The sequence below is a fragment of the Equus przewalskii genome, chromosome 10 (assembly GCF_037783145.1).
Source record: "Equus przewalskii isolate Varuska chromosome 10, EquPr2, whole genome shotgun sequence".
In the NCBI taxonomy this organism is placed as follows: Eukaryota; Metazoa; Chordata; class Mammalia; order Perissodactyla; family Equidae; genus Equus; species Equus przewalskii.
This window is the reverse complement of record NC_091840.1, coordinates 43,138,110-43,152,410: the sequence shown is the minus strand read 5'-3', so window position 1 is coordinate 43,152,410 and position 14,301 is coordinate 43,138,110. Positions and strand designations below refer to the sequence as shown.

Sequence of the window (14,301 nt, the reverse complement as noted above, 5' to 3'; positions counted from 1 at the left end):
TAGAGAAACACAATTGATTTTTGTATACTCATTTTGTATACTGCAACTTTACTGAATTTGTTTATTAGTTTTAACAGTTTGTTGGCAGAGTCTTTAGGGTATTCCATATATAATATCATGCCATCTGCAAACAGGGACAGTTTTACTTCTTGGTCATAACACATAACCAAGTTCTTTCAACATTTATGATAACCAAGTATGAAAGAGTCATATTTATTTAGAACTATATTTATCAAAACCAAAGATAGTACAATTGATTTAAATTTGTTCTCTTACCTACAGAAAATAGTTTGAAATAGTTAATAAAAAACAGTTTGCTTTAATTCAGTATCCTTAACTATTTTGAATTAGAAAAGTATATAACAGATATATTTCCCAAGATTGCAAATCTAATTTACATTGAAAATCACGACCCTAGACCTGTATTGTCTAACGGTAGCCACTAGCCACGTGTGACTTTTTAAATACAAATTTATTTAAATGAAATAAAATGTAAAATTCAATTCCTCAGTCACATGAGCCACATTTCAAGTGCTCAAAAGCCATGCAGATTTGGAACATTTCTATCATCACAGAAAGTTTTATTAGCCTGTGCTACTCTAGACCTTTCCCTTGGAACCAGAAACAAGCTTAAAATATAGTTGCTGACTCAGTACTTCATAATTCAAAACATTTCTAAGTAAAATTTTAAAAAGCGATCATGAAAGACTATGAAAGTTGAAGATGCCAAATGCATGCCTAAAATTTTTAAGAGAATTTCTTTAAAATGTCTCACTCATTTAAAATTATCTAAAAGCAGTCAGTCACTGCTTTTTTTCAATGTTCTGAAGTTGCTTTATTAAGCACAAAAATGCTTATTTGTGAAGAAATTCTATTTTATGAACTATAATAAAAAGAGCAAGAAAGCCTGGAAAAACAAGAAGCCATTTCATAGAAACTGCAGAGTTTACACAGATTTCTTTCCGAGCAGTACAATTAGCCAATGAATACTTTCTGATCAAATGAATATTAAAATATATCAATGATATGTAACAGGACCATTAATATAATTTCACTATCACCAAGGGGCACATGTACGCATCAGCCAGCACAAATATATAAAAACATCCATGGGCAGAGTACATTAACCAGCTCCTCTACATTTATACCCAGGTTTCTTAAGAAATTAACTAGGATTGACCAGTAGGAAGAAAAATTAAGAGTAAAAGAATAGAGTTTAAGACAATTAAAGATACCTCAAATTGAGACCCAGAGATCAGAAGAGAATGACATTATGGTAATCTCCAAATCTGTTTGCTGATGTCAAACTTTAAAATAAATATGACCATACAGAGCTTGAAGGGAATAGTTAATGTAGGAATTCCAATAAAAGTGAAAATATTTAAAGATTACATTGTTTTGGAAAAATATTAGATTGTAAAACAGAAACAGTCTGGTTGTAATGGAAATTACAATATTCATCTACTGTTAAATGATAAGCAAGCTTTATTTTACCTCATTTACCTATTTATTTTAGAAACTACTGACAAACCCAGGTTGATAATGACTCATCAAAATTACACATGGATTTTACTTTTAATGTGTTATTTTCAATCCTAGAATGGTTCGATTAAATATTCCCAATATTTCCCACTTTTAAATAAAGTTTAATGGAATATTCTTTTAAGAAGAAAAAAAGGAAAGAATATTGGGCTGGTGTGGAGAAGCCTGGGGAATCAAGAGCAAGAAGACGGCCATCATCTTCAATTACTGCAATACTTCAGTTACCCACCTGGCTCACTTACAATGGAAAGTTAAAGTTATGATGGTCCACTGCCTTAGACATGGTTCCATTTATGGGTAACGGAATAAAATGTGTACATAAAATCAAACTGTTATAATACGGTGTGCAGCCTGACATCTAATTCTCATACCTAACTCAAAGTAATAAGTATCGTAGGTAGAGATAAGTCACGAACGCTTTAGAGATCTTCTATAGATGGTAAATCTAGTAATCATAGACATATTTTAGATGTTTAACAAATACTCATTAACGTTAGACATAGATACCCCAAACTTAATACCATAGTAGAAAATTATTTTAGACCTAATTTAACAGAGCAAATATAATATACCTAACCCAATATATATAAAAATTAACAGATAACCAAATTGAAAACTTTAATATATTTACTGTTCCCCTTAGTAACTGACATAAAAAATAAACAGCTGTAATTTGGTACAGAAATTGAGGTAGAACATTAATCAAAACTTACTACAGAGTAATAAAGAACAGTGCTTACCTAGTTCAATACATGTTATTCCAAGAGACCATACATCTACTTTGCCATCATACTGTCCTTCATCCATGGCTAAAATTACTTCTGGGGCCATCCTAAAACATAAAATGTCATTTAAATTAAAGTAAAAAAAAAAGTATACTATTCTTTAAAAATGTAACAAACATCTACATAGAGAACATCTATGTGAATTCCAGACAATACATGTGGACATAAGAATGTTTATAATGAGGAATAAATGCATTACAGATTGTGAGGTAAATAGTTACCATTGCGTATATAGTGTGAGACTCATTCTCACCATTTGTCATGACCATATATATATATATATAGCATCCTAAAGAAATGATACCCCAGAACAGGGCTGTATTCTATATCTGTATATACTGTATATCCTTTAGGCCAGTGGTCCTCAAACATCTGGTCTCAGAATCCCATTGCACAAGTCTGATTTTTGCTTGAAAGATGGAATTCTGTCATTGGCACTGAATACCATCAGTTGTTTTCCTTGAAGTGACAAGCTCACTCCATTTATTGGAGAAAATATCTGCCACGATAACCAACAATGAATAATCAGTTTGTCCATCTTTCTTTCAAGTAAGAATAGTGTTTCGTGATAAAAGTGGCTAGGGCTGCTCATAACTAAAACAGTCACAATGATCAACCTTACAGGCGTCTTGGTTATAAGATGAAACACTAATTCATGTCTTCAACTAGAGTGTAAAGTTCTTTTGGGGCAGGGGGTGGGGGGAGTCTGGCTTTCTTTCTTTCTTTTTTAATTGAGGTAACATTGGTTTATAACATTATATAAATTTCAAGCATACATCATATTTCAGGTTCTGTATCAACTACATTGTGTTCACCCAAAAGTCCAGTTGCCATTCGTCACCATATAAATGTGCCCCTTCACCCCTTTCACCCTCCCCCCCCCCCCACTGCCCTCTGGTAACCACCAATCTGTTCTCTGTATCTGTGTGTGTGTGTTTATCTTCCACATATGAGTGAAATCATACGGTACTTGTCTTTCTCCATCTGACTTATTTCGCTTAGCATAATACCCTCAAGGTCCACCCATGTCATTGAATCTAACATTCTTAATGGTACTTTACCTTACACTTCATTTGTAGTTGGTCTTAAGCACAGATAGGCACTTACAACAGCTGCTGACTACTTCAATAAGATTGTACCAGGCACCCCAATGTGTATGTGTGTATAAAGACATATAAACATGTACAATAGTTCCTGTCATCCAAATTCACTATATACAAATTAACAAATATGTACATAAAGTAAACCTTCAACTGTGAATAACAGGGTGATTCCAATGTGTTCTTTAAGATGTTAAAATAACTTTGGGAAATTACTAAGTTAAGCAAGTAATTTGTTTTTTATTGCAGAACTTTCCAGGGCCTTTGTATATCTAATAATCATCATTAATTTCTAAAGAGGGGAATCATTAAGAGATATTATTTGCTTACAGAACCCTTTTTTACAGAAGGGAGGTGGACTCTACCTAAACTTGGGTTCTAAATAAGAAATTTTTGGTCATCTAGAGAAGTGGTCTTCAAATTCTTTTACTCACTTACCTCCAATGAATTTATAAAAACTATGTACTGCCTTACGCATTTTTTAGTTGACATCTAAATGTGCTTAAAAGATATTTAAAACTTGGAGCTGCAAAATTAGCTCATTCAATCTGTTAAGAACACTAATTTAGCAAAGTAGGTTTTCATGGTCACACCAATCAGTCAAATCAGAATCGCTCTCTCTCAGAAAGCCTGACTTCATTTTTCAATGCAAATAACATGTTAATATGTCTCCATGACAACCATCTCAGATACGAATTTTATACTAGAAAAAAAGAAGGGAGGGAAGATAATTGGGGAGAAAGAAACAGCAAGGAGTAAAAGGAAGGAAAGGGACATGACTGGAAACGCACAAGGCCCTACTAACAGTTTGTGTCCTGACTCTTCAATATTTCCGACGTGCTATATATTCCCTCAGGTGCTGCTTTGAGGCTTTTACAACCCAGAGCAATGGATTACTGTAATATTCAGGATGCATAAGAAGCCTTTCTTTTATAAAGAGAGAGAAAGGAGATTTGAAAGGTAGGTAGAAAAGATGTAGTGGACCTAAGGCACCACTCTCAGCATACACAGGTAAGAGGACACATGGAAGCTGAAGATCTAGAAAATCATTCCCTTCAAATTGTAGACATTAATACTGAATTATTTATGGACAAAATTGGATGATGTCTAGAATTTGCTTCAAAATAACTGGGTGGGGGAGGAAATGGGTGAGAAGAGTGAATACATAGGGCAAGACTGGCTATAGGATAATGTTGTTGGGCTGAGTGAGCAGTATGTAAGGCTTCATTATACTTTTGTCTACTTTTATGCATATTTGAAGTTTTCCATAATAAAAAATGAAAACAAAACAAAATTAGAAACTCCAAATCAGCTACTAGTCTTCAGGTATTCTTAGTCTGAAGATCACTGATCCATAATAAAAATAAATCTAAAGAAAAAACACAAGGGAGCCAGTCCCATGACCTAGTGGTTAAATTCAGCACGCTCTGCTTCAGCGGCCCAGGTTCGGTTCCCAGGTGAGGACTTACACCATTCATTGGTGGCTATGCGATGGTGGCAACCCACATACAAAAAGAGGAAGACTTACAACAGATGTTAGCTCAGGGCAAATCTTCTTCAGGGAAAAAAAAAGAAGAAAACACACAAACTTCCATTTAGCATTTCTCTCTTCTCCCCACTTGAATTTTTATTGAATTTTTTCACTCTCACACCCAATATATGATGGGGGGGACAAATAAAAAAACAGGAGATGCAAGGGCAGCACTCCAAATCTATATCTGAAACTAACTATAAAGCTTAAAGTTAAAATGTCAAAAATAGCATTATATTTCTAGGAAAATGATAAGACATCTGAAAAAAGTGCAACCACACACTGCATATTTCAATTATGAGGATACCAGACAGAATTATTCTTACCAATATGGCGTTCCCACAAAAGAATTTGCAGGAGATGCCATAGAAGCAGATCCAAAGTCAGCAAGTTTCACCTGGCCTGGTTCAGTCAGAAGGATATTTCCTGCTTTAATATCTCTGGGTTTAAGGAACACAGAAAATTATTTCTTTCCTTCATTAGATTGTGTTCAAACTGATAAAACTCAAAAATTTGTAAAATAGGGAAGGAAAAATCAAAAATAGTTAAGTCCTAGGATAATCTCTCAACTGGGATCATGAGAATTAAGATCCAAACTAGAAAACAAAAAATACTGAATTGATATAAATATATAGTAACAATTTTATAAAAGAGAAAACAAAATAGCAGTAAAAAACAAAAGAGAGAAAATCAGACAATTGGAGCATATAGTCTATATCTGAGTTCCTTTTTACTGGTAGAAATATTCGTTTTAAAAATAGAATTTAATTAGCTGACCAGTCCTTCATAATTTTAAGATTTGAGTACTCCATGTAATGTAAAAAACAAAACAAAAAAAACTCCTCATGCCCCAAATTTGCTTTTTTTTAAAAGGATTATTCACACAATTTTTCCAAATCTTAGGATAGTTCTCCTAACTAAAGATGAAACAAAAACTGAAACATATGGATAAGGTAATATCAACAATCTCAAATTTACTTTCAAGCTTACTTTTCTAAATCGGCAAACAATACTATCCATGCAAACTAACAAAACCATGAATATTTATATAAAGGGATGGTATGTCCAATGGGCACCACAACATACACTTAATTTTTCAAAAAAAGAAAAACTAAATTTCCAAGCACTAGTCAATACTTACTATAGTATTGTAATGGATATAATACTAAATTAATCTATTTTCCTTCCACTTGTTTTTTAAAGAGAGAGGTATTTTGAAGTCGAGAAAACCTTAGGTTTTAATTCCAACTCTTCCATTCACTTATTTACTAGCATGTGGACTTTTCTCATATATGACATAAAAGTGCTAATTTCCTTTTAAAACATGCAAAATCAATACCAAAGCTAAAAATGCATTACAAAATAGTTTAAAGTTACCATCCATTATCAAGGATTAATACTCAAAAGCATAAAGAGTCTTAAGCAGCTTTTATTTGTCCATGTCACGGAATCAGTGGAACAAATGTGGCATTATCAGTTACCAGGAATACAAAAGATCTAGGTTTGGTTGTAGTTTAATCTATCTGGCTTTGTAAATTTAGGGAAATTATTCACAAATTGAGGCATCAGTTTCTTCATAAGTAAAGTGAAAAAAGTAAGACTACATAATCTCTAATGTCCTTTCCATTTCACAAATCAAATGATTCTACAATTAAATTTCTACCACAAATCTATAAAGTGCACAGACTTCAGAAAGCCCAGCAGCATGTGTAGACAAAGATAAAAATTATCCTAAACAAAGAGATCAAGTGTAGTAGTATGTTCTTATTAAAGCATGGACAATCTAAAAAATATTTATAAGATTGGCTATAACCAACAAAAATTTCAGAGTTAATAAGTTCCAGGCTTGATAAATGCAACAAGTCATTTCCTTGGTAATGTATGATAATTTTCAAGGTGCTTACCTGTGGATCATAGTATGAGAATGTAAGTAGGCTAATCCCTGGAGAGCACCATGTGTAATTGCTGCTATTTCCACTTCCTGTAATGGCTTTTTGTGAACTTAAAATAAAAGTTTATTTGAAAATAATTATTACAGAATATTTTTATTAAAAAAATAAATATACATTATCTAATATATGAGGCAACTTTTAAAAACTAACATTTAGCAAGAAGGAATTTCAAGAAGATAACAAAACAAGGCTACTGAACTTTATAACTAGTATAAAGTTGTGCCTAGCTGTTAAAGTATAGTTCACAGCCAATTTTCCTCTAAGCTAACAACATTTAACAATCATTTAGTGATTATAAAAACAAAAGTAACAAAAGATAAGTATCCCTTTATTCTCACGTCTTAATTTTGAAAAGAAGCAACAGATCAAGCTGAATGACCACGCATACAGAAAAATACTTAAGCCATAATGAGAGAAAATTCACCTATTTTATGCTGCTACATAATATTTAAGGAGGATAGTGCCTACCATGCTGAGAATCTAGAAAAGGTTAAAGTTTTTACTCTTTCTGAAAAATTTTTACATTATTTAGGAAATCTCTTACTGAACTCTCATTTTATTTTGCTAATACTTTTTTCCCTTAATAATTAAAGGAAACCTACCTTCCAGTAAATCTGAAGCCGATCCTAAACAATATTCCATTACAAGCTACATGGGAAGAAAAATTATAAAGCATTAAAATATATTATTAAAAAGATTCTATTTGAGATAAATTCACCAAGAAGATCAAGAAGACTGTTTGAAATAAAGCAAACTCTAATCATCGTTTACCTTAATAAATAACTATTTATGTAGTGAGCAATTTGTTAAATGCATAAAGTTAAACCAATGATACATTAATCTTTTATAACACCAACATACAATCGCTTGTATAAGATGTGCATTTCATGTATAATTACTAACTAAAATTATAAAGGAATATATATATTCTGTTACTATTAACCTATAGTAGCAATATTGATAATTGTTAGGAAGCAGAAAACTGTCCCCTGGAACTATATATACAAAGCTTAGGTTATAGTTTAAATGTTTCTTCTAAAGCAAACACAGAGCACCTCCTATGTGCCAGGTGTTTTATATATATTAACTGATTTAATCCTCACAACCACCCTATGAGGTAGGCCATATTATTATCCTTGTTTCACAGATGGAGAAACTCAAGTGACAGAGAGGTAATCTGCTCAATGTCACTGCTTTTTCTTTAACCACAGCCTCAAGTTTAGGAGTACCACCACCAACATCACCAAAATTAAACTAAATAAAAATGCACCAAACATTACAAATGTAAGTACAGTATATAAAATGATAATTAGTTGCGGCTTATTAATTATTCAAAATAAGGGATAATTCCTGTTTAAGAAAATTTAGGCTTTGTCTTAAAAGATATAGTTACTGTGCCTATACCATTGCAGGATTACTATTTTGTCTCCTCAACGGTAACAAGAGGGCAAAATTAACCTCCACTTCTTGCAATAAAGTGCCTCAATTCTCTACCTTTAGTATTATTCAGCCAAAGAATCACAATCAGTTCAAATTTCACCAGGATTCACTGAGACTTCACCGAGATCTTCGTGGTTAAATAGATTACAATACATTTATGTCAAAAGCTATGCTATGTCAAAAAGGTACTCAAGGTAACCCTTGAGTAACAGGGTTGTTTTCACAATGTCTGATAAATCATTTGAATACTACTACTAAAACATGTCAAATAATATTACTAAAAAAATGGTCAAACGCATTTTACCATGCATGTAAGGGTCAGCTAAATCTCTGCAGTAAACTTGCAAAAAAGTTCTATCATCTCTTATTGCCTAGGAGTTCTAGGAGAAGCTGCTCTTCCCTTCTCATTATAAACTAACAATTCGAGGTGTTTTTGCAAGGCTTTACACAACCATTTTAAGACATTCTTGAATTAATTCATTCTAAACCAAAACCAACTAAAATTACAGCAAGGGGAAGGCAGATACCTACCCATGCTGTGTGCTCACGTAAATAGCAGCCTTTGTATTCTATACTATTGGGATGTTTTATTCTTTGTAGAAACTTGACTTCCTTAATAATATCCTGCCATTTCTGTGGGGAGAAAAAAAGGAGTAAAGGAAAGAATTATGAACAGCTGCTTTTCCTTAGAAAGTTACATAAGAAAAAAGTAATTACTAGATTAAGAATGGTTAATGAGAACATACAAATTTGCTTTATTTGTAATATTTAGATTAAATGTCAAAATAATAAATTTAAAAGAAATTACATTCATATCGTCTATAACTCAATTAGATAATTTATAAAATTATTTCATTCAAGTAGGACAAATGTTAGTTTGTGAAATTTATCATCAATGAGTCTTATTACAATTTTACAATCACACAAGCATGTTGATGAAAACTATATACCATATTTAGAGATTTTTTCCTTCAAAATTAAATTTCCCCTTTCTTATTGCTTTATTGACATATAATTTACATACCATAAAGTTCACCTATGGTGTTTTTGGCTTATATCTTCTACCAAATGTTAAGGTTTTGTTTGTTTTGTAAACTCAAATGAAGTAATTACTCTGAGAATTAAATTCCTAAATGCACATTTTCTAAAATGCTAGTGAAGAATCAGTTATTATATAGGAAAGTTCACAGAAAAAAACAACATTATGAAAACATTTTCCTACATATTTTACTAAGAGCCTTTCTCATTGACACTACCAGGAAATACAGATAATCCTTCGGCCATAAACTACTCCATGTCAACTTTAGACACTTATGCCATATCCTAAACATAGTTACTCTTAAGAAGCACCAAGGGAACTCTAAAAATACAGGTCCTTGGGTCCATACCCAGAGATTCTCTTACTAAGTATGGGGTGGGAACTAGGAATCTGTTTTTTGTTCTTGTTTTACTTTTTTCAAGCTTTACCACTGACATGGGCCATATTTCTAAAGGCAGGGGAACTAGCAAAATAGAAAACTTTAAGAATTTTGTACTAGGAGTTTAAGATCCTATATCTCCTATGTTAGTTTACCAGCCCTCAACAAAATAGAGCAAAATATGTTCATACTGTTTTATATAAAATGTGTAAGATATAAGATGCTAAATTCAGAAAATGTTCCATGAGCTTTAAATTTCAAATGTGAACGCTCTGGGAGGCAAACTCTCAAAACAAAACAAAAAGCTGTATTCTTCAACATAAAACAACTTCCATGAAGGACACTAATATTAGATGTGAAAAGATGACGCCCTAAATGAAACTTTTTGTCTTAGGTGTCACTAATCAAACAGACTCCAACATAGTACAAGTCTGCCCATTAAAGCTAGTTCGAAAGTGTGCTATAGACTGGTGAATAAAATTAAACTTGTAAGAAATGAAGTTTTTTAGGACTTTTACATATTTCTAGGAGTTTTTTAAGTATCAAAATGATGGAACAGTGATCTAATCACAGTCTTAGCATATGCATAGTATGATCATCACAAAAATAAGATTTACCATAAAATAAAGAAATTCCAAAAAAGTGGAAATCCAAAATCTTTAAAAATTAAAGGATAATCCAGCAAATCTACCTCTGGGCATATATTCAAAGTATTGAAAGAAGGGACTCAAAGAAATATTTGTATACCCAGGTATTTTTTTTTTAGATTGGCACCTGAGCTAACATCTGTTGCCAATCTTCCTTTTTTCCCCCTTATTCTCCTCAAAGCACCCCCAGTACATAGTTGTATATTCTAGTTGTAGGTCCTTCTGGCTCTGCTATGTGGAATGCCGCCTCAGCACGGCTTGCTGAGTGGTGCTAGGTCTGTGCCCAGGATCCAAAAGGGTAAAATCCTGGGCCACCAAAGCAGAGTGCACAAACTTTGCCACAGGGCCAGCCCAAAACTGTGGTGTTTTATAGACACACACACACACACAGAGGAATATTATTCAGCCTTAAAAAAGGAAACCCATAATACAACATTGGTGAACTTTGAGGACATTATGTTAAGTGAAATAAGCTAGTTACAAAAGGACAAATACTGCACGATCTGACTTACATGAGATACCTAAAGTAATCAAATTCATAGAGACAGAAAGTAGAATGCTAATTTCCAGGGGCTGGGGTAGGAGGAAATGGGACGTTATAGCTTAATGGGTACAAAATTTCACTTTTACAAGATGAAAAGAGTTCTAGAGATGAATGGTGGTGATGGTGGCACAACAAAGTGAACACCCTTAATGCCAATGAACTGTACACTTAAGAATGGTTAAGATGGTAAATTTTGTTACGTGTCTTTTACCACAACTAAAAATAGTTGAAATTGGGCCAGCCCCAGTGGCCGAGAGGTTAAGTTCAGCATGCTCTGCTTTGGGGGCCCAGGTTTGGTTCCCAGACGTGGACTTATACCACTCATCTGTCAGGAGCCATGTATGGTGGTAGCTCACATACAAAAAGAGCAACATTGGCAACAGATGTTAGTTCAGGGTGAATCTTCCTCAGCAAAAGAGGAAGATTGACAACAGATGTTACATCAGGGTGAATCTTCCTCAGCAAACCAAAAAAAAATTAAAATTAAACAAAAAGAAAATTGAAGACTGACAAATTCTAGATTTAGAAAGTAGATTACATTTTATAAAATATATGCAATTAAAAAGAATACATATAATATGAAAAGAAATAATCAGAATATTAGCAAATTGAACTACACTCAATGTAATATCAATAATTGTATTTTTTGGCTTTTCAGATTATTACACACTGCCTGTTTTGCAGACTATCTATATATGCTTGTTGATTAAAGTTTGTTTAAAACAGCCTTTCAACAATTTCTAAACCATTAAAAAAGTTATATCCAAAATAATTTACTATCAAATGCATCTTATACTAGTTTACTTTTTTACAAACTGATAATCCCTCTATGATAAACACAGCATAATATATTAAACCATAGTTAAAAAAATTAAAAGCAGGGAGTGCAAGTTGGGAGGTTTTGGGAATGCCAGTAATGTTCTGTTTATGGCTCTAGGTACAAGGTAAACGGGTACATTCAAGTTGTGAAAGAAAATTCACTAAGTTATACACAATATTTGTACACTTCTCTCTATGTATACATTTTTGAAGAAATTCCCACCTACCTCCAATTAAAAATAGTATATGTTTCTCCAACACACTAATAAGAATGTAATATACTTTTACCTACCTCAGTAGACTGCTTTCCACTATATGACATTTTCTTGATGGCCACCACTTCATTGGTACGCACATCTCGTGCCTAAAAAACAAAGAAAGAACCATTGTAAAAATTAATAGATTAAATCTGAGCAGTCATTTCTCTGAGGAAAAAAAGCATTTATAAGCTACCATGTCAAATAAAGACATCAAAATGACTTCTAAAGAACATTAGAAAATAATAACAACTATACAGCAAGACTTATCAAATTACCCAGGAGCTGGTACTCTGGAAAGAAAAATAAAGCCAGTTTATCTTTGACCTAAATGAGAAGAAAAATATAGAATATAGAAATTTCAATAGTACTATATACAAAGAGACAAAACAAAACTAGTACATATAAGTCTATGCAAATAAATTTTGAATCTCAATGAAATGGACAATTTTCCAGGAAAGAATAAATTAAAAACACTAATGTAAAGAAGAAAATACAAGCAAAACAAACAATGGTGGCAGATTGAAAAGAATACCAATGAAATATCTTTAAAATAGTCTTGAGTGGAAAATAGTTTTACCAGGGGAAATTTCCAGTATATAAGGGGGAAAAAATCAAAGATATCCCATTAATTTAAGGCAGTATAACCCAATAACTGAAACCTCACAGACAGCACAAAATAGAAAGTTAGGTATCAATTTCATTTTTAAATATAGACAAGAGAATTCTAAATAAAATTGAAAAACCAAATACTACAGGGCATTAAAAGAATCTTTCATTTGGATGAAATATACCTTAATCACAGAAATACAAAAGAGATTGATACTAGGAAAAAATTTCATAGTTTACCACATTTTTTAAAAAATCAAAAGGAAAAAAACACACACACACACATATACGCAAATGCTGAAAATGCAGGAAGGACCTAACGCTAAATGTAGCCAATTGCAGGGAGGACAAACTCTTAGAAAACCCAAATTAGAAAGGTAATTCCTAACTTGATAAATCATATCTATTGTAAACAACTGCTAATATCAGGATTAGGACAAGACTGCTAAAATGTTATCACAATTATTATTCATCACTGTTATGGAAATTCTGAAAAAGTAATAACATAACTGAAGTATGATAGATACCTCTTTGGAAAGGAGCCAAACTCTATGTGTTTAAAAAACTGATAATATATATACATTAAGAAGAGACAAAAGAATAGCTATGAAACATTTAAAATAAGTTCAGTAGAAGGATCAGAACAATCTCAAAGCATCTGTGGAAGAACTCATCTTCAATTCAGACTTTACTGAATTCCCAAAATGTTCTAAAATTAGATAATGGTGACAGCCACAAAATTCGTATTTAGGGGCCGGCCCACTGGTGTAGCAGTTAGGTTCCTGAACTCTCCTTCAGCAGCCTGGGATTTGCAGGTTTGGATCCTGGGTGTGGACCTACACCCCACTCATCAAGCCATGCTGTGGTGGCAGCCCACATACAAAATAGAGGAAGACTGGCACAGATGTTAGCTCAGTGAAAATCTTCCTCAAGCAAAAAGAGGAAGATTGGTAACAGATGTTACTAGCTAAGGGCCACCAATCTTCCTCACCAAAAAAAAAAAGGGAAAAAAATCCCTCGTATTTAATAAAAATCACTGAAATGTACACTTAAAATTAGTCAACTTGTGGTACATAGTTGATACCTCAAAAAACTTGTTCAAAAAAACAGCACAGGGCTGGCCCTGTGGTGTAGTGGTTAAATTCAGCATGTTCTGCTTCAGAGGCCCAGGGTACGCAGGTTCAGATCCCAGGTGCAGACCTACACCACTTGTCAGCCACACTGTGGTGGAGACCCACAAACAAAATAGAGAAAAATTGGCACAGATATTAGCTCAGGACTAATTGTACTCAAGCAAAAAAAAAAAGAAGATTGGCAACAGATATTAGCCCAGGGCGACTCTTCCTCACCAAAAAAAAGAAAATGAAAAAATATTTTTAAAAAACAGGACATATGTAAATTATATCTCAGCAAAGTTGCTAAAAAAAAAAAAAAGACACTCTGTTAAGTGGATCAAGGGAACAACTAATGACACTGCAATTTCAATTACTAGTGGATTGGTTAATGGAAATTTGCACCACATATTATAATGGGTGAAGCAAATCTATCCACTTAAGTCCTGCTTGAAATAACGAATTTACTTTTCCAAAATGTTCTCTGCTATCTCTAAGCCCCTTGATTTTAATCAATAGGTCTAGATAGCTAAATTCTTTTCTTT

The 14,301-nt window shown here is 32.9% G+C and overlaps 1 protein-coding gene across 3 annotated transcripts in view; it reads right to left on the bottom strand.

The window, feature by feature from the left end:
• TAOK1 (TAO kinase 1) overlaps nucleotides 1-14,301 on the bottom strand; it is a 149,959-nt gene that overhangs the window by 41,218 nt on the left and 94,440 nt on the right. For all 3 annotated transcript variants that reach the window (XM_070562790.1, XM_070562791.1, XM_070562792.1), the window contains 6 exons: nucleotides 12,071-12,142; nucleotides 8,882-8,983; nucleotides 7,513-7,558; nucleotides 6,863-6,959; nucleotides 5,285-5,398; nucleotides 2,283-2,374 (listed from right to left, as the gene is read on the bottom strand). In XM_070562790.1, the coding sequence (XP_070418891.1) occupies nucleotides 2,283-2,374; nucleotides 5,285-5,398; nucleotides 6,863-6,959; nucleotides 7,513-7,558; nucleotides 8,882-8,983; nucleotides 12,071-12,142 (523 nt within the window). The remainder of the gene's footprint in view (nucleotides 1-2,282; nucleotides 2,375-5,284; nucleotides 5,399-6,862; nucleotides 6,960-7,512; nucleotides 7,559-8,881; nucleotides 8,984-12,070; nucleotides 12,143-14,301) is intronic.